Consider the following 27,397-nt stretch of genomic DNA (forward strand, 5'->3'; position numbering starts at 1 on the left):
CTTTATTATTTTGTGAAATTTAAACAACATCCAGCTCAACTTACTATGGAGTGCATGTATTCCATAAATAATACTTTGCCATAAGCTTGTGATTTTCATCAAGTACACGGAGTCACATGTAATTGTGGCAGGAATTCTTACCTGCACAGTTTCATAGAAATGTTCTCCCCAGAATAATTCATTCACTTGCTGCTTTCATTTGTTTTTAACAATGGAGACAAGATCTATCAACTGGTGATGAACCTGATGTATGTTAGAAGAATTCAGGGAGATTCTTCTCCGATGAGCAAATAATGAGAAATAGCTGTTCCTATGCTAAGTGCAACTATGGTGATATTTTCTATCCAGAACAACATTTCCAGGGCATATTTCAGCATGGCAAATATCTATCTGGAGGTACACACTTGATACTCTTGTGTTCTAGACTTCCAGGAATCCTGGTGACTCATCTACATTGTAGTCCTTTTCCACTTTTACAAAAACCATGGCTGTCCTGTAGTACACTGCCTGGTGTCATGAGTTTCTCTGGGTTTCTGTCTGACTGAGCTTTCCACATACAAACCAGGGCAGTGTGCATTTTCAGTGAGGAGCCCTGTGCAGAGCTGCTTTACCAGCCCTTCCCTGCCTCCTGACCATAAAACCTTGACCAAAAACAATGGCGTATCTCTGGGGAAGAAGGACCCTTGCAGTAAAATAACAAGGCAGGGCTCCTTGTGGGATAGCCTGATCTTACTCAATAGAACTGGTATAGAAGGTGTCCACATAATTAATATATATTCTGGATAAAAACTTTATGAGGGCAAGTATAAATGGAAGCACTATGGGGCAGACTTTCAGGAAGCCTACTTGGAAAGGGCATCATGCATCACCAGTACATACTTTCTTAGGATTTGGGAAGAGCTGAGTCTTGAACAAAGACTCCACAGGACGTGTTCATCCCTCTGATAATATGCCAGGTCCTCTGGAGTTCCCCCAAATCCAACAGTAGGTATTCGCTGTCTTTCATCTTCACACTGAACTCCTTGTCAAATTTGGCCAGGTCGATACCCCTTTAATTTCTAATCCCTTATAAATACTGATTGTAGTTGAAGCCAAGGACCCTCATGCTGTATGTGAGAACTATGTGTCATGGGGAATTCTCATACCCAGGAAATATGAAAAGATTGGTATGAAAGTAATTATAGTAAAGGAAGAATATAGTGGTAAGTTAGAATTTAAAACTTTACAAGTTTTAAATATTTATGTTTTTAGGGGCAGGGAGGTGGCTCAGCTGATAAAGTCATTTATCACCAAGTCTGCAACCTGAGTTCAAGTTCTTAGACCCACCAAATGGAAGGAAAGTACCAGCTCTTACTAATGATTCTCTGACCTCCATACAGGTGATATGACATGTGTGCACCGTACATGTACACAGCACACAGATACACATAAGTACACTATTATACTATATTTAATATTTGTTTCCCCAGAAATATGTCATTGCCTTCTATGCTTCATTAAACATAGTTTTCTTATATAAAGTCATTTTAAGTAATTATCTTTCCCTTCCTCCACAGGAAAAAAGTTTCCTTTTTAAGATAAATTCATAAAATACAAGATAAGGCAATGTACAGAAGTTATGAACTAAAGTGTCACTTTCTCTAAATAGCTCAACATAGGGTAATAATCTTTTTCTCTTTTTTCCTATTGCCATGCACTAGAAATAACTCCGTCATTTAGTTAGCAATTTTAGAACTTATTTTAGTTCTCAGGTGAGTTGGGATCATATAGGTGGAAGAAAAAGAAAAAGCCTTATCTTGCCTTCCTGCATTGTTTTGGAAAGGTGGCATGTACACACACAGAGAGATGCACAAACACACAATACATACTTGTACACACACATGCACACACACATACACACAGAGTACACTGGCAATACAGTGTGGCATTAAGTAACACAGGCTAGGGTTTTGTGAAAGACTGCAAAAGTAACATTATGGTTGATTTTCAGAGGAAACCTCTAGTCTCTGAGTCTCAGGTCATTGTACTTCCCCAACTTCTCCCTGGTATCAACAATAAGCCCAGCCCAGGCCTCTGGCTACTCAAGTAGAACCAAATACTCAATTATGGGAATAAATGTCACCAATTTGATTGTCCATGATTTTACTTAGATAATTAGTTTTCTTCCCATCCCTTTCCATATGTAGACTCAGCTTGGCATTTAAAGTTCCAACGTAGAGGTTGTGGACATGCATTCATGGTCTGTCTCACTGGAAATGTCCCGCTCCAATTTTGTAGATTTAGAGTGCATTGCGTTAAGTTTGCATTCCTTTTTTTTTTTTTTTTTTTTTTTTAAGGTAAACCTACTTATATCATGTTTCCCTTCAGGACCAAGCTTTGTAGGGTATTGGTAACTGACATTTGAAAGAACAGGGCCTGTAATTTGTGAAAATGCTTCAACGGTCCCAATGCTTTCCCTGCAAAGGATGGATCACTTAAGAAAACCTAGGGCTCTTTTACCCTCCCCTTCTGTTTACTCAAAAGCACGAGGCAATATAAAGTAAATGTAACTTCTAAGACTACTTTAGCACTCAGCAGATCGAGATCTCCTTGTATTTTTCAAAGGGTGTTCCATGTGTCATTACTTTGAAAGCTTTCATAAATTGCTGCAAACATTAAGAAATGAATTCTCCACTGTAAAACACAGCATCCGTCACCACTAAGCAGGGGGTATACTTTTTTTCCTGCCCTATAATAACCCTTTTAACAGTTATGAAAAGGTTTTGATCAGCTTTTATTTATACTGTGTATTTAGGACATCCAACTGAGAATTCAAACTCATTTATCTGGCACATTTGGCATAAAGTTCAAGGGACATAGAGTCAGAATACAATTAAAAAACCTGTGAGACTCAGCAAACATCCTACCTTCGACACAGCATGTATGTTGTTGCCAGTGTGAACGCCATCCCCCATGGCTTCATATTTGCCAATAGTCAAAGACAGCTCTATGCTGAAAAAATGTCTTACTCCCTATGTGAAGGGTAGTGTTTGGGGAAAGGTGGCCGTTTCGTCTCTCTTCACAAGTATCCACTCTCCGAGCTTGCCAGCGCGTATCCTAGCACCAGTTGCAGGTGGGGATAGTCATTGCCAAATAACTGTAAAACTGTGTGTCGGCACACAAGCAAGGACACCTCTGGGTAGTCTCAAGATTGGAAGGGCTCTGTTTTCCTAGACAGATTTTTACTTGTTGATGGTGTCAAAACCTGCCAAGCCTCAATTTGTGGTCCACACATATAGCTCTTTCATGGAAACTCCTTTCTGAAGAATTTCTCCCTTTCACCAGGAGTGTTGCTTACCCCTGAGTGAAGTTTCCTTGACCGGCACTTGTCTTAAGTGAAACAGGATTCCAGGGGCGTATAATTTGGAGAAAGATAAGTTAGATAAGATCCTTTCCTCACAGAGCTTTTATTCTGGTGACAATTTTAAAATGACGGATAGGTAGACCAGTTATTCTAAGGCTTAGGTAATTACTCAACAGGAGACAGCATAGATAAGTGGTAAGGGACCTCTTCCAGAAGATAGTGAGTGAACTGAAAATGAATGAGGAAGAACCCTCTATACTGATGAGAAGACGAGGAGAGAGAAATGTAACAGATACAGTTATGCTGGGTACAGAATGCTAACAAGAGATAACAGCTTGAGCACAGAGTTGGTTTTTTCTAGTCTTCATATAACCAATAGCATCTCATTGGACATTCAGGTTAGTTTACTCCAGGTAGCTTTTGGTAACTAGGACAGGCTCAACTTGAGGGCAGTTGGGGAAACTTGTACTATTTTGTATGGTTTTGTAGAATGTCCGTCCGTCTTCAGACTTCTGAATTCAAGTATGAATTCATATTTGGGTATAGTTTTATATAGTTATTATTAAAACTTTTTTTATTAAAGCAATAACTGACTTGGACAGTAGGCAGATAATTGATGGCTTTTACACACAAAAGTTGCTGATTCAACTTGTTACTATGTCCAAGAAAATACCCATTACTTAGATGTCTTCAGCTGACCACAGCAAATTAATTGAAAATACGCCATGCAGATTAAAGTTCAGGCTTCACAGTATTCCCACATTAATTGAATTTGGGTATGAAGGACAATTGTTCATTTTCATAGTGCATTATACCTTCTTTATTCATTTATATGGAAAGAAAATAATTGTGTGATATATTATACAAATCCAAGGAATGTTGGAATATAGGTGGGTAACTAGGAGAGAAACGTTCTCTAAAATAAACTATGGAGTTCATTAGTTGCGCAAAAACTATGGTCGAATCAACTATTATTATCTTCTGGAGTTATTTTGTCTCAATTATGGTGGGAAATGACAATGGAGAGATGATAGAAAAGTAAGATTACAAAGGTTTTCACATATTTATTGTAGACGGCAGCTAAGCTTGTTTCTGTTTGCTTGCTTTCTTTTTCTTTCTTTCTTTCTTTTTTTCGTTCTTACTTTGTTCAAAGTTCTGAGTTAACCATATTTATTCCCCATAGAGGTGATTGACACATTCACATTCCCTCCTTCCCCAACTTTCACTTCACTTTTCTTTCTATGTTGTCAAATCCAGGCTGACTTGCTTTATAATTTGTATAGCAGGACTTCCTGCTTACCTAGTATAACTTACAAGAGAGCTGCAGGTATAGATGACCTGTTAGGGTCACTAAATGCTCTTGCAAGGACACTGGTTGAGTCCTCAACAGCCACATGGTAGCTCACAACAATGTACAACTTCAGTTCTACCTGGCCCAATACTCTCCTATGATCTCCTATGGTCTCTGTGGGCACCTGTATGCAAGCATGAGTACATGCACACATGCACATGATAAACTTGCAGTCAAGCAGGTTTATAATCATATACATTTCTAAAGAGGAACTCAGTTTCAAAAGTTATATACATTAAGGAAGGAAGGAAAGAAGGAAGGATGGAAGGGAGGGCAGTATTTGAGGAGTGGCCTTCCTTTTGCACTGACATTCTCGTCTCCAGTTTACTACAGTCTTTAGCATCCCCTATTAGATCTTTGTCGTGAAGGATGACATCTTATGACAACTGCCTGTGAGTATTTAATCTTGCTCCTTTTTTTCCCAGAGCAGAGGCCTGCACAGATTTCTTATTAAAGTGGATGTAGGGAACAAACAGGAAGCTCTAGATGGTAGTTGAGGCTGGAAACATTTTGGACCACCTGTCCACTTTGGAAGTCCAACCTGGTTTACATTATACTTGCAGGAAGCATATGCAGGAGACTGTTTTACTAAAACTTTACACCCTTGTGGTATCCATTTGGTTGGCAGATTGTTCTTTTCCATTTGAAATGGTTTGTGTTACATTACCAGTGTTGTGCTGGAGAGATGGCTTAGCAGTTAAGAGCATGTGCTGCTCTTCTAGGGAACCTGGGTTCACTTCCCAGAACCCACACAGAAGCTCACAACCATCCATAACTCCAGAGACAAAAGATTTGCTGCCTTTGTCTGGTCTCATGGGCATTGTATATAATTGGTTCATAGATAACATGTAGACAAAATACCCATACACATAAAATCAAATGTAAAAGTTAAGTTTTTAATTCCTGATGTCATGTTCATAAGAGACTTGGAATAGACATGTTATGTCACTGTAGTAACAAAATGAATATTTCATAGATACTCTTTGTGTAACATTAAATAAGACACTAAAGCCCGTATTTGAGTATCTCTTGAGGTATTTTACCCATTGTTCTCATGCACACACTTCTTGAAACCATTTTTTATTCACATAAAAATATGTATTATTTTCCTGGTATCTGTTGTTTTCTATTTAAAAATATTTTTCATAAAATGTATCCTGATCCCAGTTTCCCCTTCTCCAACTTCTCAAAGATCTACTCTCCCTTCCCACCCTTCCAACTCCACTCATTCATTCTTGCTCTTTTTGGAAAACAAACAGGCAAGAAAAAAAAAAGAATAAGCAAAGTAGAATTAGAAAAACAGCACAATGAGCACATGTGCACATACAAAATGTTGGTTTTGTTTATTTTGAACAATATGATATTATCCCATTGAGTAAGCCTACCACATTTTCATTGTCTGTTCATCTGTTGATGGTCATTCTGGCTGTTTTCAACTTCTGACCATCATTAATAGAGCAGAAATGAACATAAATGAGCAAGTGTCTCTGTAATAAAATGTAGAGCTCTTAGGGTGTGTGCCCAGCACTGGTTTCACTGTATCTTGAGGTAGATCTATTCCCAGATTCCTGTGGAACCATCACACTGATTTCCATGGCAGCTTGGGACGGTTTATATTCTCACCAGCAATAGCTGAGTGTTCCCCTTAGCTCACACCCTTGGCAGCATGGGCTGTCAACTTCTTTTATTGATACTGGCCATTCTGATGATGTAAGATGAAATCTGAATGAATTTATGGTTCGCATCTCCCTGATAGTTAAGGATAATGAACATTTCTTTCTTTTTTTATTTGCATCCCAAATTTTGTCCCCTCTCCTCTTTCCCAGAGTTCTTCCCCCATGTCCTTTCTCCTGTGCCTCTGAGAGGGTGCCTCCCCTCAGGCATCCCTACTCCCTAGGGTACCAAATCTCTATAAAGTTAGGCACATCCTCTCCCACTGAGCTCAGGCAAGGCAGTACTTTGCTACATATGTTCCTAGGGCCTCCGATCAGCCCATGTATGCTCTGTGGATGGTGGCTCAGTCCCTGGGAGCTCCCAGGGTTCCAGGTTAATTTACATTGTTGGTCTTCCTATGGAGTTGCCATCCCCTTCAGTTCCATTAATCCTTTCTCTAACTGTTCCATGAGGGTCCCGAACCTCTGATCTCCATCCAAAGCTTGGCTATACTCATATACTCATCTGCATCTGTCTCCGTCAGCTGCTGGTAGAGCCTATTAGAGTCCTTTAAGTTTCTCAGCCATTTGTGGTTCATCTTTTGAAAACTCTGACTAGCTCTGACTAGGGATTGTAACCTTGGGCAACCCTACCTTGTTTAAAGTTTTTATTTCAGGGTTCTGTTCCCATGATCACAAATGTTTTTAACAAGCATTGCTGATGGGAATTCCAAGATTCTATTTCTTGGACACTTGTGTGATCCACAAAGTGTATGTGCCGTGTTCCATGAGCTCCCAGGGTTTGATCTGTTGCTCTTATGTAGTTTACATTCGTAAAGTCCTTGTTCTGCAATTGAAAAACAGACAAAGGTCTTGTGAGGGCTTAGGACATCAACTGGTAGTAACCCAGTCTTCTCTTTCACCATTTTTTTTTTTTTGGTTCTTTTTTTCGGAGCTGGGGACCGAACCCAGGGCCTTGCGCTTCCTAGGTAAGCGCTCTACCACTGAGCTAAATCCCCAGCCCCTCTTTCACCATTTTTATATTGAGCTATTTATTTTCTTGATATCATTTTGATTTGTTAGTTTTAGTTCTTTCTATATATTAGATATGAACGCCATTGCATTTTTACAGCTATAGAAGACAGATATGACAGAGTCTTCCCTCTCCTTGGGGGCTTTATGTTTAACAACTGGGACAGATTCATAAAATGATTTCAACATTGTACACTAGTCTCCATTTCTATTTCTCTGTAACTTGAAAGTTTTTTCCAAAGTCTAGGCACAAGTGGCTGTATAGATTGGACATTATTTAATAAATATGTTTGAGGGCCATAGGGCTTTGTTTGTGCCATGTTTTTCTGTAAGATTTATCTCTCGGAAAGGCTCGCGTTTGATGTTTACATGGGTGGCAATGAAAAATACCACCCTACTTTTCGGGGAACTAATGAAGATTTCATTTCAAAGTGCATATGCTGCTCTGGGGTAATCCTTGAATCCTGTTCAATATTTAAAGACAAACTGGCACTTGGAGTACCATGACGTAATCAGAGCTCACTGGGATGGTGCCACCCGTGCTAAGTCATTAATACAGAGTATCTAGTTAAAAGCAAATCCTAAGCCTTCCTCATAAAAGCAGGGTATGCTGTCTTAGGCCTAAGAAGGCTGCCAATGCAAAGTCTTCTACAGAGGGTAGACATTACATGCAAAATATTGTTAGTGAGAGTTTTATTTCAGAAAGCTGAACTTCTTTAAAAAAAAACTCTATACTATTACATCTATCTTGTCCTTATTTCTGGATTTAAAATTAAGTTTCCGTCATTGTTCTGTTCTGATATTCTCCCCATACACTGAGAATGGAAATAGCGCTTTGTGTGAGCACTTCATTGTCTTGTTTGCCAAATCAAAGAATTGCATGCATTGACTCCAAACCTTATGGTGTGAGCATAGTGATCCTGACATTAATGTGACACCTGGAATGTCATTCACAGGACCTAGGACTAATATAAAATGTAAATTTTTGAAGTGCATTCTTCTGCATGTGCTTCTGGTAATTATAGAGAAGTAATTTAAATCAGTTCTTGAAATTTGGGCCAGTTTTTTGCTGTGAACATATTAATGAAACAGAATTTAAAATAATACAGCTGTTCTGTTCTCAGAGCCTTCTAACACTTCTCCTGTTCCATGGAAAAAATTACAGGGCAGAATGTCCAGGTTTACCCAATACACAAAGCCACACTAGGTCTTAAGCAACATATAAATTCCCCACCTGAATAAACTCAGAAAAACACCCTGCTTTCTGTTGTTGAATATGGAAGGATTTACTCTGTACAGGAGTTAATTTTATGGGGAAATGTAATTTGAGAATCTAGAATAGGGTAATATATTGAATCCACTACAATTAAATAAGCTATTGATAAAAGAAAAGGAAGCAATTTCAGGAAGAAAAGAGATGGTGTTCTCTATCTAATACATGAGAAACAAAATAGATTCCTCGGATTAGGTTCTTATCAGTTCCATATAGAAGTTACCCCAAGGACCTTAAAGTCAACAAATTTCACAGCTTTCGAAATTTTTCAGGTTTTCCTCTATTTGTTTGTAGCCCAAGCCTAGATAGAACCTGGCAATTCTACTGCTTCAGATTTCTGATGGAGGGATTGTAACCTTGGGCAACCCTACCTTGTTTAAAGTTTTTATTTCAGGGTTCTGTTCCCATGATCACAAATGTTTTTAACAAGCATTGCTGATGGGAATTCCAAGATTCTATTTCTTGGACACTTGTGTGATCCACAAAGTGTATGTGCCGTGTTCCATGAACTCCCAGGGTTTGATCTGTTGCTCTTATGTAGTTTACATTCGTAAAGTCCTTGTTCTGCAATTGAAAAACAGACAAAGGTCTTGTGAGGGCTTAGGACATCAACTGGTAGTAACCCAGTCTTCTCTTTTTTACTTGGACTCATATTTTCCTTCTGACAGCTCACATACTCTATATACATGGTTCCAGAAACAGAATACAGTACTGTAAACTAGCCTCCTCTTTTTTTCTAAGGGACCAGTCATCTGATAAAATTGCAAGTGCAAACCCCCTGCCATTATTATATCAATTTCTACAGAAAGCTCCATGAATATGTATCCTATTTCAAGCCTGTGAAACTAGCTCTTTCATTTAGAAATACAGGCCCTTTTGGATATTATTAATTATATTTGAGACTGAAAACAAGATAGCAATAGATGCATCTATTTGAGATACTGCTTGATTTTAAAATTTCAAGCGCCATGACTGTCCGGGAAGCTCACATTCTTACAGCTATTAAGGTCAGTCTCTGACTGTAAATTCTGTGACTTGGCTGTCCCTGCCCTGTTGTATCATGTGGCCCTGTGAATTCCATCACTGTAGAAGGGTCTTTGGGCCAGAGTGACAACCAGTCTCTGTTCTCTAAATTTATAATTTTTTATTCAAATTTAAGTGGGTCTGTTTTCAAAGTAATAAATTAGATGACTTCTTAAGAATAATCCTAGTTCCTGCAGTTATGAGGAGAAAAGCAATGTGGGTGAGTTGAGGCCACCTATTTGTCAGATTCCTTCTCATTCTTTCATGTGAGGTGCACCCGTGCTATGGGAATAGCCTTGTGTCAAAACACAGATCAGAATTAGAAATTCTAAATTAAGGATACTAAACAGAGTATGAATGGGCCAGAATTTTATAGAATTTTCCAAATTTGAGGATATTTAAAGTCCAGTAAGGAGATAAGGACATTAGATAATCTTTTATCCTGTTCTTTAACTCTCCAGCTATGGAAACAATATCACTTTCATTGTATTGGAGTCTTGAAGCTGACCCAGTGACTGCATTCACTAAACACACTGAACAAGGATCTAATCCCACAGAGTTATTCTTCAATAGCACTGATGACATTGCTTTAATATATTCGTGATTCTTATTTCATAAGCTGTTGGCCTATCCGTATTAGCTCCGTCAAGGTCTATATAAAGAATTTATAGAATAGTTAACCTTTTTGTTTATTTTTTTATTTTTGTTTATTTTTTGATTTTTGCCTTAATTTTTTCATACAGTGTATTTTTTTTTACCTTCTTTTTGCGCTAAGTCCATCAGACCCTGGGCCATTTCTTTTTGATTTTTAATAGCTGACTCTATTTCACTAGTGATTATATGTCTGATTACATTCTGTATTTCATCTTGATTTTACTTTGGTAAACTGTATATATATCAAGAAATTAATGCATTTCTCTTAGGTTTCCCAGTTTAATAGACTATAGTTTTTTAAAGTATGCCCTCATGACTCTGTGAGTTTCTCAGAGAATATGTCATTGTCTCTCTTTTTACCTCTAATTTGAATACTATAGATATTTTTGCCTCTGTTTTTTAACTATTATTTTATCCTGGCTACTCTGTTAAAGTATGATTCCTTCTAGTTTTGGGAGTTTTAGCTGCATTGTTAGGTTACTCATAGGAGATTTCTTTTCTTCTTTAAACGTAAGCATTGAATGCTCTAAAGGTGTCTTTTAGAGCTGCTTGCATTCTGCCACATAGGTCTTCGTATAATGTTTTAATTTTATTTAATTTTAAAAAGTTTTTAATTTCCTTGATATTTCTTGATCTACTTTTCATTCAGTAGTGAGTTGTTCATCTTCCTGTTTTATTTTTTGATATCCAGCTTTAAACTCTGTGTTCAGATAGAATACAGGAATGCTCTGTCTCTCTCTCTGGCTCTTGCTCTCTCTGTCTGTCTCTGTCTGTCTCTGTCTCTGTCTCTCTCTCTCTCTTTGTGTGTGTGTGTGTGTGTGTGTGTGTGTGTGTGTGTGTGTGTGTGTGTGTGTGTAGTTGCTTTGTGTCTTAGTGTGTGGTCAATTTGGGAGGACGTCTTTTGAACTGCTAGAAAGAAAGTATCTTCTTGAGTGTTCGTTCGTGTAGATGGCTGTTAGGTACATTTGATTTATGATATTACTTAACTCCATTGTTCCTGTGTTTAGTTTTTGTCTGGATGGCCTATCTATTGATGAAAGTTGGGTATTGAAGTTACCCACTATCACTGTGTGAGTATCAATATGTAAGTTTCAGCTGTAGTAATCTTTCTTATATGAACTTGGGCGATCTTTTGTTCAGTGAATAAATAACTTGGAAATGTAATGACCTTTTGGCATGTTTCCTTTTTAATAACTATATAGTATCATTTCCCATGTCTTCTGATTAGTTTTATATTGAAATTTTTGTTGGGTGTCAAAATAACTAAGCCTGCTCACTTTTGGGATCTACTTACTGCTTCTAGCTTTTTACCCTGATGGGATTACCATTCTTTATGGTAAGGTATGTTTCTTGGATGTAGCAAAAAGATTAATTATTGCTTTATAAGTCATTATGTTAGCCTATATCTTTTTATTGGAGGAATTAAGGCCATTTATATTGAAAGTATGGATGAGAAGTATTACTGATTCCTGTTATTTTCCTATTGTTGTGTGGGAGACCTCTGTCCTCTTTTTACTAACTATTCTGGTATTATTTACCCCTTGTGTCCTGGCCTCATGGTGTAGTTAGCCTTAAATTCAGACTGAAGTTTTCGTTCTGGTGCTTCCGGCAGAGATAGACAGGTAGATAGACATTGTTTCAGATTCTTTTGTCCTGAGATGTTTCCCTTGCTTTGCCAATTGTGATTGATAGTTTCGCTGGTTCTAGTGGTCTGGACTGGCATCTCTGGTCTCTTAGAGGCTGTAATATGTTTGTCCAGGATCTTTCTGGGTTTCCTAATCTCTACTGAAAATCCAGGCATTCTTCTAATGGGCTTGCATTTTTATGTAACTTGGTGTTTTTTCTTTGCAGCTTTTAATATCCATGATCTGTTCTGTACATTTAGTATTTTGATCATTCTGTATTGTTGGATTTTCTTTTCTTGTCCTGTATATTTGTTTATCTGAGTGCCCATTGTGTCTTCAAGGGCATCTCTTTTTATTAAATCAGAGACATTGTCTTCTATGATTTTGTTAAAAGTATTTCCTGTGCCTTTGACTTGTGTTTCTTCTGTATCCCTATTAGTTATAGATTTGGTCTTTTTGTAGTGTCCTATATTTTCTGGATGTTTCCTTCAGTCTTTTTTATGTTTAATTTTCTTTTGACTGAGTATTTCTTCTACCTTATCCTCAAGATCTAAAATTCTTTCTTCCATGTCTTATACTCTGTGGCTGAGGCTTATCTCTGAGGTTTGATATCCTATGTTTCATTTCCAGTTTGCGTTTTCTACTTTCATGCCTTAAATTGTTTGCATTGTTTTTCTTGAACTGTGTTTTCAGTCTTTATCATTCATTCATAGCCTCTTTAAAGTCCTTGAACACATTCCTAATTGTCTTGTGCTTCGGCTAAATGTCTTTCCTCAGGCATTACCCAACCAGGTTGCTGGCCTCTAGAGGACGCATCTTGTCTTGATTGTTTATGTGTTTGTGTTTTTTAATAGTATCTAAGGGTCTGGAGATAGGATGTTTGAACATTTTTTGTGTGATATCTTATCTTTGTTGGGTGGGTCCTCTGTTCTTTTTTGCTTTTGCACACAGTGGGTCCTAACCAAGTGTGGTGGCTGTCTGGTTTCTAAGTCACAGCCACAAGTGGTAGCTATGTGATTTCTAGCAGAGGACTGCTCTGCATGAGGATACTCACAGAGGAGAGATGGGCCAGACGGAAAGACTGAATGGGGCCACAAGGAAGAGCTAATGGGATCCGGGTCTAAACCAGAGGACTAAGATCCTAGAGGATGAGGATGTTCTGGGAGGAGGGGCCTAAGCAGACAAGCTCCAGCAAAACTAAGCATAAGTATGATAAGATTAGAATTAAAGAAAGGAAGGAGGACGAATGTTCCACCTAATCTCAGCTGAGTGTGGCCACTCAGTGTCCTTGATAGAGATTCTACGGGTCAGTGGAGTCACTGGACCAGAGATGGGCTAGAAGGCAAGGCCCTTTCTAAGCCATCAGGATGTGTTTATTTTTCTATCATTGAATTCTGATTATGAATATAGCTGTGGTTTTAACATTCCAAGCAGAATCCTCACGGTTTATTTCATTTTGCTGCATCTAGTGTGTCTACAAATTCATTTCCCCACCGAGTAATAAGTGGCATTGGATTTTGGTTAACCAGAGACTAAAATGGATGATTTTATGAGAGTGGAATTTAATTTCTAACTTGTCAATAGTTGTTCCAATTTTCAAATTAGCCTGACAAGATTAAAAAAAAAAAAAAAAAAAAAACGATTCTTACAGCAGATTAAGCACAACGTCGTTTTGGCTGCAAAAGGTGAGCATTTAACATAAGAGAATTATTTTAAAGTATGTAAATTTGGTATGTGAGCTTCTCCTAACTAGGACGTCTTTTAAGGCAGTGAGCAGTTATGCAGGTAGATTATGAGTTTGACTAATTAGCTATACAATTATAATGGCTGTTAACATGTAATAATGTTCTTTTATTCCAAATAAATGCATTCTAATATTCCCAAGTACATGTTCATGAAATTGTTCAAAGGTATTAAAGCAATATTTCATTTTGGTTAATGCAGTTTTAAAATCTATATACTAGATTTATTAACTAGTTCCCAAGTGATAGGCAGTAAAGCATGGTAGTCTTATTATTACCCCAAATACCAGTCTTTATGTTCCTCATGAAGCCCATTAGTCCCTATATTTCTTAATTCTAAGACGGGTTACCTCACTTTAGCCCTTTCCCTTCTTATATAATTGAGAAATTATTTAAAATCACATTAATTTTTCCCTCAAGGAAACTCAAAGAAACTGTAGGTGTCTTTCAGAGCCAGTTCTGTCTAGTGATTAAATTTCCTTTTCTACCTTTGTGAGCTGATGGCACCTCTAGCCATGTGAATATGGTGATCTAGAAAATTCCTGAGAGAAGACAGAAGTGGGCTTAAGGAACGTTCTTTGTTTTCTTTCAGCTTTGTTTTTCTGTGTTAAAAGTAATTAAATCAACACCTTAAAGAGAAAAAGAAAAGGAGAGAAATGATTTAAAAGTCCTAGAAATCAGAATTCATATATTTAGGTCTGCAGTCTCCTGGTTCAGATTAGACAGAGTAACTCAAATATGAGAGAAGTTCTACATTAATCAGTGGAAATCTACTTTCAGATGCCTTGTATCAGTGATCAAATGAAACAAAATGAAACTTAAAAATAGTGTTAAATCAAGTTCAAGTGTCTGACACCTTATCGTCCTTTATGGTTTCTCAAAATAGCAAAAGTCTCCATCTGAGTCATTTATCAGTCGTGAGAAGAGGTCAAATTCTCAGTCGTATGTTGGACGGCCGATTCAGCTCGACAAGCTCCTGATGTCTAAGGTGAAGGTGCCACACACCTTTGTCATCCACTCCTATACACGGCCCACGGTCTGCCAGTTCTGTAAGAAGCTCCTCAAGGGCCTCTTCCGGCAGGGTTTGCAGTGCAAAGGTGAGGGCCACTTGGGCACCAGGCACTGGCCACCGGCCATGCTAAACCTTAAATGAGCTGAGGTTGCTGTATTTTCATGTTGCTATATTGTTTCTGTCTGATGAATTTTTTTTTTTTTGGTTTCATTTTAAAATCATCATGATTAGATTGCCGATTCAACTGTCACAAACGCTGTGCACCAAAAGTACCAAACAACTGCTTGGGCGAAGTGACCATCAATGGAGGTAGGGTACAATTCATAGCCTCATTTTGTGTTGCATGCCAATCACAGAAGGTGGTAATTATGATCTATCATGGGTTTTCTCTTTCATTTTTCATGTGAGAAATTTGTAACTCGGCTTCAAATAAACAATGGTTCATTCCAGATCACTGAGCTTTTGATGTAATAATAATAATAATAATAATAATAATAATAATAATAGTAATACATATTCACCGAGTACACAATTCATATTGAAAACTTGCATTGTCCACCCTTCTTATTTCATTCCCGAAGCCCAGTTTGTTCCGAACTTCCCTGTTGGCATACCTACAAACTAGTGCTCCCGTGCAATTTCTCTGCCCTGCTTTCTTGAAGCACTGAGGCATAAGTTGACGTCTGTCCCTACTTGCTGATGAAGGGAAAGAGCACAGACTGGGCCGGCAGTGAACAGCCGCAGACGTCTAACCTCTGCAGGCTGCTGCCTTGAGTATACACATGGTGTGAAACTGAATCCACAACAGGAGGAAGACCTTTCATTTGGCCAGCAGGAAGTGTTTCCTCCAGTATTTGGACCATCTTCTTGAGAACAATGCAATGGCATGAATTAGCATTGATATACTTCCTCTCCCTAGGTCGCGTCTTACAGGCTGTCACCTTTCTTCTGTGACTTAGGGCCCAGGCTAACTTTCTCCAAAGACTGTGAACTGTTTTGGTTCGGTCTTCATGCCAAGAGACTTCCAGATCCTTCGGTTATGGAAACTCAAGGAGATAAGCAGATATTTGGGTTATGAGAAGCTAAAGGATACATTATTGCATTTATCCTCCAAGAAATAGACATAGGAGGGGGCAAAAGAGCAGAAAGGGTCACTTTCTAGGAAAACATTCTTATGCATACAGATTCCCAGCATAGAGGTCCACAGTTAAGTGAGAAAATTGAAAGCTTGGCGATTTTCCCACTTTCTGAAGCTTGTGATATTGACTCTTTTTCCATCCCAGGAAATGTCAATTGGACTTGATAACTAGAACCCCGGGGACATGGAGAAGTTTGTGATGTTGATAACTTGAAGACTGCAGTATCCCATGTAGTCAGTGCAGTGTGGTAAAATGGGAACCTCCCGGATTTAGAGGCTCACAGTCTCTGATTATCTGTCTTTCTTATTTTAAAATGAGCAAAACACTTTAGGTATTTAAAAACTAAATCTCATGAGAACAGTTCAGTATAGCAGGACACATGATTTAAACGTTAACTGCAGTAGTAGTTCTAGGTGACCCCCTTTTCATGTGAAGGCCACGCCCACATGTCTTTCTTTCTGCTGGCCTGCCCCATGAAATATTTCAGTTTTCTATTCATTTGTGCCTGGATGGGGCCTCCCTGAACTGTTTTCCTGGGATTCATTTTAGAGCTTCTTCGCTTTTAATGTGTTTTTGCCTTGGAGAATGTGAAACGAGCATCGGGCTGTGAAATTCCGTGCTTACTGTTCATATATTCACATACTGTGATTCACTTGATATGTGGTGTCAAGGAGTGACCTGTAATTGATTGACCTGGATTGCCTTGAGCACTGGCTCCAAGAGGCCAGACTTATCTTCTTGGGTCCAACAATTTTCCAGAATTGCTTAGCCCTGGGGCAGAATCTGATGTTGTCATGGAAGAAGGGAGCGATGACAATGACAGCGAGCAGAACAGTGGGCTCATGGATGACATGGACGAGGCCATGGTCCAGGACACTGAGATGGCTTTGGCGGAGGGTCAGAGTGACGGTGCAGAGATGCAGGATCCAGATGCAGACCAGGAGGACTCCAACAGAACCATCAGGTCAGAACCCCTGTGGGATTCACGCTCTTGGATGTGTCAGTCTGCAAAAGAAACCGAGTGTCCCTGACTCTGTTCTGAAGAGCAGTGCACTGTATAGGGAAGCCTGTGGAATGAGGTCTGGTTGCCCTGGGAGAAGAGCTTGTTTCAGACCTGTTATTATTTATCTGTTGACCCATTTCCTTTGCGTGTGAGGGATACATATGTTTGCTGCGGTCACTATTAAGTTAATAGTTAATATTAACTCAGATTTCATTGTGTGGAAATGTAATATTCAGGGGTCAGACTCAGCAGAAATCATTTACTTTAAAGCTGAGCCCTATTATACATATCACAGTCTGTGTGCACCTCATTGTTCTTCATTTTATTTCAGAAATATGTGTAATTTTCTACCTATTATCTACATTTATTTTTTTAGCCCTGGGTGATCTTCACTTTTCATATTAGTAGTCAGTCCAGCATGGCCAGCAGGTCAAATAGAACTGCTTCCTGCTATGTAATTGAAACTTATTGCGGCTATGCCTGTTCATGCTGTCTGTGGCTGCTTCTACACCACAATGTTTAAATGGTGATTTCTGCAAAACCCAAGATCCTCTTGACCTGATCCCTTACGGAAAAAGTTCCCTGCTCTAACTAATTGACATTACAAACCCTACTGACAATTTTTTTTGTCCATTTTACAAATGGCAAATTCATTAACACATTGAGATTAACCATGATCGTTCACAGATATATTACATGTCTTCCATTTATTAGGATAATAAGCATTCTCTAGTAGGGAAAATTATCAGTCTTATGACTTTGAAGAGCCTACAGTTCTTTTGTACCTGAGGATTCATGGGAAGCAGAGGGGAAGGATGAAGAGAGAGGGAGAGGAGAAAGGTACAGAAAGAGTCACTTGAAAGAGAAAAAAGTGAAGGAGAAGAATAATCCCATGAATACTAGATATGTAAAAGACTAGGAATAAATTCATCTGGGAAGTTCTAGTTTGTTTTGTTTTATTATTTATTAAAAATCATTTAGAAAATTTTGTACAGAAATACATTATCTATAAATTATTATTATCATGTCTGTTGCATATAGCAAACTTTTCTCTGTGATTTTGAATACTGTGGCTTCAACACGCTGACAGTAAACCCTGCTGTTTTCCTAAAACTTTGAAAGCCATCAAGATCAATAAGAAAATCTCTGTGTGTCTGACTCTGCCTAGGGAGTTTTAAAGTGAACATCTGAAGTACCTGTCACTCCCCCAAGAAACTCCCTTTCTGAGCCATCAACCTCTGACAGTACATTTCACTGAAAATGAGACATGCATTTTTTTGACTTGTGCTTTGAAATAGTTTAAATGAGCTTTTACTCGTGGAAAGAAGATCTGAATGTGAAAATATTTCCCTGCTAACATATTTTGACTTTTCAAGCCCTTCCACGAGCAACAACATACCGCTTATGAGGGTAGTGCAGTCTGTCAAGCACACAAAGAGGAGAAGCAGCACGGTGATGAAGGAAGGGTGGATGGTCCACTACACCAGCAAGGACACACTGGTAAGGAGGTGGAGCTGCTCCCTAGGAATCTGATGTCCCGGGGGACTGGGGGATATGTGAGTTCTGGGGCGTAGACCTCTGAGCACAAGCATGGGTCAGCAGAGCACATGCTGTCTGGATGTTCGATGCAGATGAATAGGTATTGGGGTTAGAATAAACCGTACAAAGGAATTCCAGTACAGAAAAAAAAATCTGCAGACAACTGGAATATCTGCATCATTCTAAGGACAGCCGTGGCAGGAGTACCGCATGGTTTTAGTGTGTCCCCCTGTGGCTGAGAGGTTGCAAAGAAACTGTGCCTTTTGGGAAGTGAGAGAGAGCACTGCTGACTATTACATCTTTTCAAGACTTAAACGCTTTGTTTAAAAGTTTAGCCACGCAGGTGCATGACAACCCTGTAGTGTGTTTCCTTTCTTGCCGGTAGAACCCAAACAGCTAAATAATATCGTTGTGTATACGGCCAGGGGAGAGGCATGGTGCAGAGTTTAACTAATCCACATTTGGTAAGAGTTTTGTACCCTGTTTTCCCATCTCTAACCACCAATAGGATTTTCACCACATCTTTAGATAAAGAGACATGTGCACCTTACTTGGTCATTTATAATTTATACCTTCTTACGGGAGAGAAAAATTTAGTTCAGGGAAATATTTAAGGCATATTTAATGTTTGGTTTAAAAGTGGTTGTGAGAGACACCAAAAATACATGCCCACAAAGGCGGAGCACTGAGAGAGCAAAAACCCAGTCACTATGTCACGGTGATGAGCTGAGGGGCCAGCTGAAGAGGATGTTAAGTGTCAAGTGCATTGTCTAAACTTGGAGCCATGAGGTCAACCCTTCCATCTAATGAAACTTACTTAGTGATGTAGCATTCAGTGTGCTACGGGGAGTAGAAACGAAAATGCCTAGCTGAATCTCAGGGGCTGTCCTGTTCTAAAAGATAAGTGCATACAAACCTTCTACCTGCTGTAAGCATTGGTATTTTGTAGACTGAAAATCTCCTTTAGCTTTTCAAGTGAATAAACGTTAAAAACGAGAGTATTTTGCTATTCATTGTGTGTATGTGAATGGCAGACCAGGTACTTCCCAGGATGCTAATCCAGTGTCTCTGTTATAATTCACAGTCTTAAAAGTACCTATAGAAACTTGTCACAGTGGGATCATTAAATAGCTTCTTGAGTTAAATTGTGATTTGTTTTGGCCTAAAGCCCTTAAATGTTTCACCATCAAAATCACGTTCCCACTGAGAAACTGCACTTGTTTTTGTAAAGCGCGTGGATTTTTAACGTTTTGTAACTTCTGTTTCAGAGGAAAAGGCATTACTGGAGACTGGGCAGCAAGAGCATCACACTCTTCCAGAACGACACGGGCAGCCGGTACTACAAGGAGAGGCCGGCTTCTCTCAGTTTTGCTTCATGATATTCCTGAAGGTAATCTGGAAGTTGGTCCACATCCAGCAGTGTGACTATTCCTGGGATCCTGAGAGAGAGAGAGAGAGAGAGAGAGAGAGAGAGAGGGGGAGGAGGGAGGAGGGAGGAGGAGGGAGGGAGGGAGGGAGGGAGGGAGGGAGGAGGGAGAGAGAGAGAGAGACAGAGACAGAGACAGAGACAGAGACAGAGACAGAGACAGAGACAGAGACAGACAGAGAGACAGAGAGACAGAGAGAGAGCTTTGAATTGGTGGTGTGCAGTTTTTGTAGAAATTCAGGTGTGACATCTTGATTCATGTGCCATCTCACTGTTGCCAGCAAACGGCTTCTGACCCAAGGATACCAAAGAGCAGGATGACAGAGAAGGAAATGGAGGGAAGCTAAGGGAAGCATTTCAGCAGAGTTGCTTGGTTTTACTAGAGAGTCAGTGGGCACAACCAGTGACTAAGAGGAAATCCTCACATCCTCAGAAAACCAGCACTGCGTGTTAGCAGGTAGAAAGAACCATTCCTCTGCCGTTGCCAGCAATTAAGAGGATCACATCCCTGCATTTATCACCAATTGTCTGCCTTTCTACGTTAAGTTATATACGTGTAGTATCTAGTGTAGTCCCTGTGATCCTTCATGCTCCCTGTTACACAGCTGTGACACGAAAGAAAAGGCTATTACATTTTTAATTGAAAAATTAAGTTATTACTTTAGTTACTTTCTGCATCCCGCAGTATGGTGTGGCACTTCAGGTTTTCAATACTTAAATGATAAAAATAATTAGTTTGGGGGTTGGGAGAAATAGCTCATTCAATAAATTAATCACTACATAACCCTGGGGATCTGGGATCTGAGTTTAAATTCTCATAATGCATTATTGTCATCATCGTTTTCATCGTCATCATCATCATCACCCAGGCATAGTCTAATATGTCTTATAACCCTAATGTAGATGCAGCAGACAGAGGCAGATTTTTGGAGCCTTTCAGTAAGCCCTGAGTTCATTGAGAGATCCTGTCTCGAGGATGAGTAATAGTGATTCAGGCACATTATTTAAAAACAAAACTACTTTGTAAAGAAATTACTGTGGTTTTTCTCAATGAACACTCATCTATATAACTACATTATATTATCATATAGAATCAAAATATATTTGAATGTGGTAATTCAAGAAATACTTGAAATAAAAAGCAGCCATGAATAACCAAATGCATTTTAGAAAATATTATAATTTGCTTCAAAGCTTCTGTTAGGAAGAAAAGAAGGAAGGAAAGAAGGAAGAAAGGAAAGAAAAGATGGAGAGAAAAGGGAAATTTCTCAGAAATGTAATAAGGCCTCTTGTTATAAAAATTTACATTTTATGCATACCGTATATGTTATAAAATGTTGTCTGTATATTCTATTTGTAACTTCCTTTCTTACACAGCATGGGTTTTATTTAATAATTGACATGCGTTTGGCTAACTACGTTTACCATACTTTGTCTTCCACAGGAAATTCCTTTATCAGAAATTTTATGTCTGGAACCAGCAAAACCTTCAGCATTAATTCCCACTGGAGCTAACCCTCATTGTTTTGAAATCACTACAGCAAACGTAGTGTATTATGTGGGAGAAAACGTGGTCAACCCTTCAAGCCCCCCAGCAAACAACAGCGTCCTCCCGAGCGGCATCGGTACCGATGTGGCGAGGATGTGGGAGGTCGCCATCCAGCACGCTCTCATGCCTGTCATCCCCAAGGGCTCCTCTGTGGGTTCCGGAACCAACTCACACAGTGAGTCCAATGGCTTCCGTCTGTCATGGGGTACATACATATACTTCAGTCTGTCACGGGGTACATACATGTACTCGGGCCCCTGAAGGTCGAGTAGGAAACCTCCTGCTTTTCCCAAAGAGACGATGAGGAAAGACCCATGTGCTGGCTCCGGTTTGTGACACAACAAGGAATCACTGAAGAGAAGCTGCTATGCTTACTAAAATGTTTCATTTATTAAACCGTTTTACTTATTTTATATTAGAACTTTTATAAAGCCAAGCATAGCCTATATGCTGTATGACCAAAGGTGCCCACAGTTGTTGCTCCTAAGAGAACCCGTACAGTCAGTTTGAGCGTCACTTGGAATGCCACAGATATGAACAAGATGTATTTGCCACAGATTCCCTCCTCCTTCTGTACCCGTGGTATAAACCGTTGTTCCTACTTGATGACCTTATCCCAGGAAGACATTTCTGTGCATTAGTAAGAGAGGGTCAGCCAGAGTGTAATCACGATGGAGTGGTGAAGGGGAATCTGAAGAAATGGAGGAGCATCTATATGCAATTATGATCTGAAATTCTAGCATGCAACCTGCACATTAACCTGTTTTAACATTATAGTAGATTTTATCTGTCATAATTACCTTTTTTCTCCTCAGCCAGTAGATTAATAGGATATGTGCTTATTCTGTCTATAAAGAATGTATCTGTATATAAACTAAGCACTTACTCAGAGACCTCTCTGTTAACTCCGAAAACCCCGTCCCTTAATGGTTTGCCCACATTCTAACAGGGACAGTTCATCTCTAGAGAGTGGTCTCTTAGCTAACAGAACTGCTGCATGGCACAGCCAGAATCGGAAGTCTTCCTTTAGTCCGAGCTCTGTACTGACAAATGCATATTTAAAAACAAATTGTAGATACAATGTTTAATGTTAAGGGAACAAATATATTTTAATAGAAACTTTGCAGAAAAATCTAATTGCTGTGATGAATATAATCTAGTAATATAAGTGTAGCCCACTGGGATTTTTTAATATATTTTTACTATTTTATGTCTTTTTTTTTAAACATGCACTTCCAGAAGATATTTCGGTGAGCATTTCCGTTTCGAATTGCCAGATTCAGGAAAATGTGGTAAGTCTGTGTCTATTAATATACCTCTTAGAATGTGATTTCTGGAAAATAGAAAGTATCACATGATAGATTTTTATTTATCTAAATTTCTGTTTATTTTCTTTCATGATATTTTACAAACAGTAGATTGTTTACTGGTTTTCCTATATTCTATAATATAGTACCAAAGACTGTTTGTAATAAAAGACAGTTGTAGTATGATCATTTATCTTGTTTTTTGGTTTTTTTTTTTTGTATTTTGTTTTTGTATGTTTGTTTGGGGGGATTTGTTTTGTTTTGTTTTGTTTTGTTTTATCAAAATAGGATAAGTGGTTTACCAAGAGGCAGGCTTGGTAGTGACAGCTAGGAGTGCCACAGATCTACACTTGATACTTGAAATTTAATGGTTGGTACTGCACAATAAAATAGATGCAGTAAAATAAAGTTTGTATTTGTAGACATGCTTTAATATGCATTGCTTACCTCCTTGATAACAAGGCTTGCTGACAAATGAAAGGGATTGTAAATATTCTTAGTCACATACACGTGCCACAATGCAGAGCTCAAAGACATTCCAGAAATCAGGAACCACAGTCACCAGACTTTTCAGATTTCAGAGGCTGCAGATCACGTTGTGAGATGTTTTACGTGAGGTTGTGTTTGCTTGATTTCATCTCAGTACTCAAAATGTAATAATGCCTCTTCCTACCTCAGTGCTGTGACCAACAGCATCAACTGCTCGCTCTACCTAAGACCCAACAGAGCAGTGTACCCTCCCGTTTACAGTGACCTGAGGCTGTTTATCCAAAACCAAACTCCTTCAATGTCTGCTCAGTACTGCTCTTGTCCCTGGAACTCTTGATGCACTTGTTTAAGCTGGACAAAGGCAAGGATGAATTACAGGGAGGCAACTTCACTGTGAAGGTTAAGTGGATGCTTGAACGGTTCAGCCTGAGATGTAGGCCTCAAGACTGCAGGGTTCACCAGCCCTTGTTTAGACAGAGAAGACCTTGGGGAACACAGGTTACTGGAATGCTTCCTGGGTAGTCCCGGGGATCTCAGAGGCCTTTTACCTTGGTTGTCCACTGAAAGTTTTGAAGTGAATTTTCAAAGAAGTTCTAAAGAATCTGTTAGTTAGCTTGGCTGCAGGAAAAACAAAAAAACAGAATAATGATTTCCATTGCAAGAGAGTTTTGAATTCACCTTCTGAATGTTCCAAAGGGATCATAGTATACAAGCTTCCAAGTTGCTTTCTAAGAGAAGAGAAGGACAGTGGTGAGAGTAGATTACAGACAGGAGAATGTGGCTGATTTTTTTTTAATAATCAAGAGCTATAAAGTTGAAATAAGTGGAAAATGTGTTAGAATGCACCATACCATGCAAATAAAAAGATAAAGCTTTGTAATGTTTCCATGAAGGTGCAATATGAAACCCAAATTAGCTCACCCTCCCTCCAGCAATTATCATTTCCAAGTGGCACTATGTGTGGGTTATTTATGTAGTAACTGGGAATCCTGGAATGGTTGTCTATTGCTTAGGTTCTTATAGAAATGAAACAATCAGGAGTAGCCTGACTGTCCTGGCCTGAAGGTGAAGCAGGATTGTTACAGACATGTGATGAAGCCATGGAATAGTTAATGAAATTTCTAAATTACTAGTGTAGAAATAAGAATATATTTTCAGATATTTTATAGTAAAATCCATTGATTGGTTTGAGGTCCCCCTTCTCTCTATTAAAATGCACCATATCCCATGTACTTAAGAGCAGAATAGTTTTCAAAATATTATATGAATGCAATTTGAATGTTATAGCCATTGAAATCTTATCCAACGTTTACAAGTGTTAAATGAATCTTGGAATATTTAATTATATTTCTATTCAATCAGCTAATAGTAATTATAATTGTAAAATGTAACAGGATTAAAGCCTTTTCCCTATCTTTGTTTTCCTCTGGATATCTACCGGTAGGATATCAGCACAGTCTATCAGATTTTCCCGGATGAGGTTCTGGGTTCTGGACAGTTCGGAATTGTTTATGGAGGTGAGTAGGTTTAATAAATGTTTTTTATGAACTTAAAAGTTTAGGCACCCGGGTATAAAAGTTATTATATTTCTAAGAAAAATATAAACAAGCAAAAGACACGTTCCTTGTGTATCTGGGAGTCACCTTCAGAGAAGCTGCTTTGAGATAGCCATTCTTTGAAAAACTCATAGATTTTTAGAGTTTCCTATTCCTGAAAAACTTGTTTTCATATATATTTGAAAACCCTACTCACAGTGTTGCAGTAGTTTGAATTTTTTTATTTAAACAAAATATTGTGGAAACGCAGAGGCTGTAGTTTATGAACAAAGCAGTTCCATTCTGTCAGCATCTTGGACTCGATCCTTACAGGTACGATGTGTCAGTGAATCTGGAATCTTTGAACTTTAACATTTTCCCTGTGTATCCAATTCATAGCATCTGAATGTTTTAGCTTTTTTAGGTCAATGTGGGTGTTTTTTACTTAGATCCTAGACAGTTCGGTCAATTTTTTCAAGCTTTTACATAACATTTAATTTTAAACTTTTGGCTGCTATAGAAAAACGGTACCTTAACTTTTCTTTCTTTGGTAATTAACAATTGGTAATTTTTTTTTGAGTTTGTATTTCATAAAACAATCATGTCTAACACTTTTGCTTTTCATCATAAAATTACAAAAGCTCTAAATACAGAATTTTCACAATTTAAGTTGCTTTATTTTTCAAAGTGATCTTGATTCTTTTAAAAATATCAAACTGTTTTATGGAAACATAATGAATACTAATCTCTGTAAACAAGAGTAGTAACTACTGCCTTAATACATAGTCCTAGAATAAGAGAAACCACGTTAATCTATTTTTCTACAATGTAATAATTGCATAGTTAAAAAATTATGTTCAATAATGTAGAAAATATATGTCACAGCACATAGGTGATGGTGAGGCAGGGGTGATGAAAAGAAAGAAGAGAGAGCAGTGATCAGAAGGGGGTTTGGACATTGGATACTGGTGGACTTGAGAGACTGTGTATAACAGGGGTGGAGATCCCCAAGCAAGAATGGAAGCGTGAAGAGTAGGTACACAGAGATGGAGACAATGAGGAGAGGGTCTCAGAGGTGTGTGGTCTCCACAGCGACTGAGAAGTGAGCTACACGAAGCTCTCACTATGTCAGGAACTGCTGCTGTAAACTGCTGAGTTCAGGTAGAGTCTGTATGAGTCAAGGCATGAGCATTGATGTTCAAGAATGCCAGACAATAAAACTGAGGGAATATGCTGATGAGGGGAAGTCATCTCAAAGGGAGTAATGAGCACCATGAGCACAGGATGCAAGAACAGAGGACTATGGAAGTCAAAGGTGTCAACGGAACATAATTTCAAGGTAGTTTAGATGGCCAACACTTCTCACTAACTACAACTGTTAATTTGCTAATTAATTAATTTTTTTAATGTTTCTCATTTTTATCTTGAAGGTAAACATCGTAAAACAGGAAGAGATGTAGCTATTAAGATTATTGACAAATTAAGATTTCCAACAAAACAAGAAAGTCAGCTTCGTAATGAGGTTGCAATTTTACAGGTAAACCAATTCTTATTTGAGAGTTGTAAAGTTCTCTCCTTGACTTCTGTAAAACAATCAAAAGTCATGCAGATACCTACAGCCCAGAAAATTAAGGCAGGTTAACTGGAAAGGCAAACTGAGTCAGACTTAACTGAGTGGTACCCTCCAGAGAGTAGAAAAATTGTTCTTTTTAATGTAATTATACTACACTTTAACATATTATTAATATTCATTAAATAGGCATATTTTCAGAATGGACATGCTCCAAGCAATTTGTCTTAGATTCAAAATGACCTTACCTTCATAAACACTTTCCCTTTACATGAATGGGATTTGTGGCAGATATCTCAGAAATAGATTGTCTAGCTTTTTCTGTTCCCCTTCAAATCTCGCCAGGTGAGTCTTTCTTTGATGTGAAAAATGTCACAATTCCCATTCACAACAATGTCTTGTAACACCAGAATATCTATAAGGCTTACTGTGTGTCTAATATGTTTAATTGTTTGACTCATGTTGGAAAATCAAAAGAAAATTGAGTAGCTGTCTGCCCACTGGTTAACATAGCTGTCTATTCAATGTATCCTTGATAAGTACAGGTTTTAATATACATGCCCAAAAGTCCTACTTTTATAAGTTAATACTAAGTTTTGACTCACAATTTTGTTTAAATTTTCAATTATGGATCGATAGCAAAGCAGTTTGCTGTTCTGCATCTACTGTTTCATTTAATTCCCATTTATTGAGTTTTGCCTGTAAATGTAACAGATTTAGTTTTGCCTAGGCTGGGTAGTATAAGCCTATAGTTTCAATAAGTAGGTTAGGCTGAGGTGGATACCAACTTGGGTTACATAAGGAGACCTAGTAAGAGAAAGTGAGGTAAAGAGAGTGGGAGAGAGAGGGAAGGAGAGAAGGAACTAAAGGAGAAAATGACAACCAAAAACTAATGCCTTTTTGTATGGAAAAATAACATTTTTCTGATTGTCAGAATTCCTAAAACTGCTGCTTTGTGCCTTTGGGCAATAATGTAACACAAAGATCTATTCACAAAGATCTTTGTCTCTGTACCCACGACCACAGTTACTGTGCCAGTTCTTGTATTCATGACTTAGTACTTGCTATTCTGTCACTAGAAAAAAATTAATTGCTGAGGCTAGGGAAATAGCTAAGTGGGCAAAGTGCTTGTC

The 27,397-nt window shown here is 38.4% G+C and overlaps 1 protein-coding gene across 1 annotated transcript in view; it reads left to right on the forward strand.

The window, feature by feature from the left end:
- Window positions 1–27,397, forward strand: part of Prkd1 (protein kinase D1) — a 297,821-nt gene that overhangs the window by 230,464 nt on the left and 39,960 nt on the right. Inside the window, exons 6-14 of the mRNA XM_032907704.1 lie at window positions 14,582–14,792; window positions 14,939–15,016; window positions 16,606–16,810; window positions 18,226–18,349; window positions 19,657–19,734; window positions 21,259–21,538; window positions 22,603–22,655; window positions 24,604–24,676; window positions 26,125–26,231. Of these exons, the coding sequence (XP_032763595.1) occupies window positions 14,582–14,792; window positions 14,939–15,016; window positions 16,606–16,810; window positions 18,226–18,349; window positions 19,657–19,734; window positions 21,259–21,538; window positions 22,603–22,655; window positions 24,604–24,676; window positions 26,125–26,231 (1,209 nt within the window). The remainder of the gene's footprint in view (window positions 1–14,581; window positions 14,793–14,938; window positions 15,017–16,605; window positions 16,811–18,225; window positions 18,350–19,656; window positions 19,735–21,258; window positions 21,539–22,602; window positions 22,656–24,603; window positions 24,677–26,124; window positions 26,232–27,397) is intronic.

The sequence above is a fragment of the Rattus rattus genome, chromosome 7, assembly GCF_011064425.1.
Source record: "Rattus rattus isolate New Zealand chromosome 7, Rrattus_CSIRO_v1, whole genome shotgun sequence".
NCBI lineage: Eukaryota > Metazoa > Chordata > Mammalia > Rodentia > Muridae > Rattus > Rattus rattus.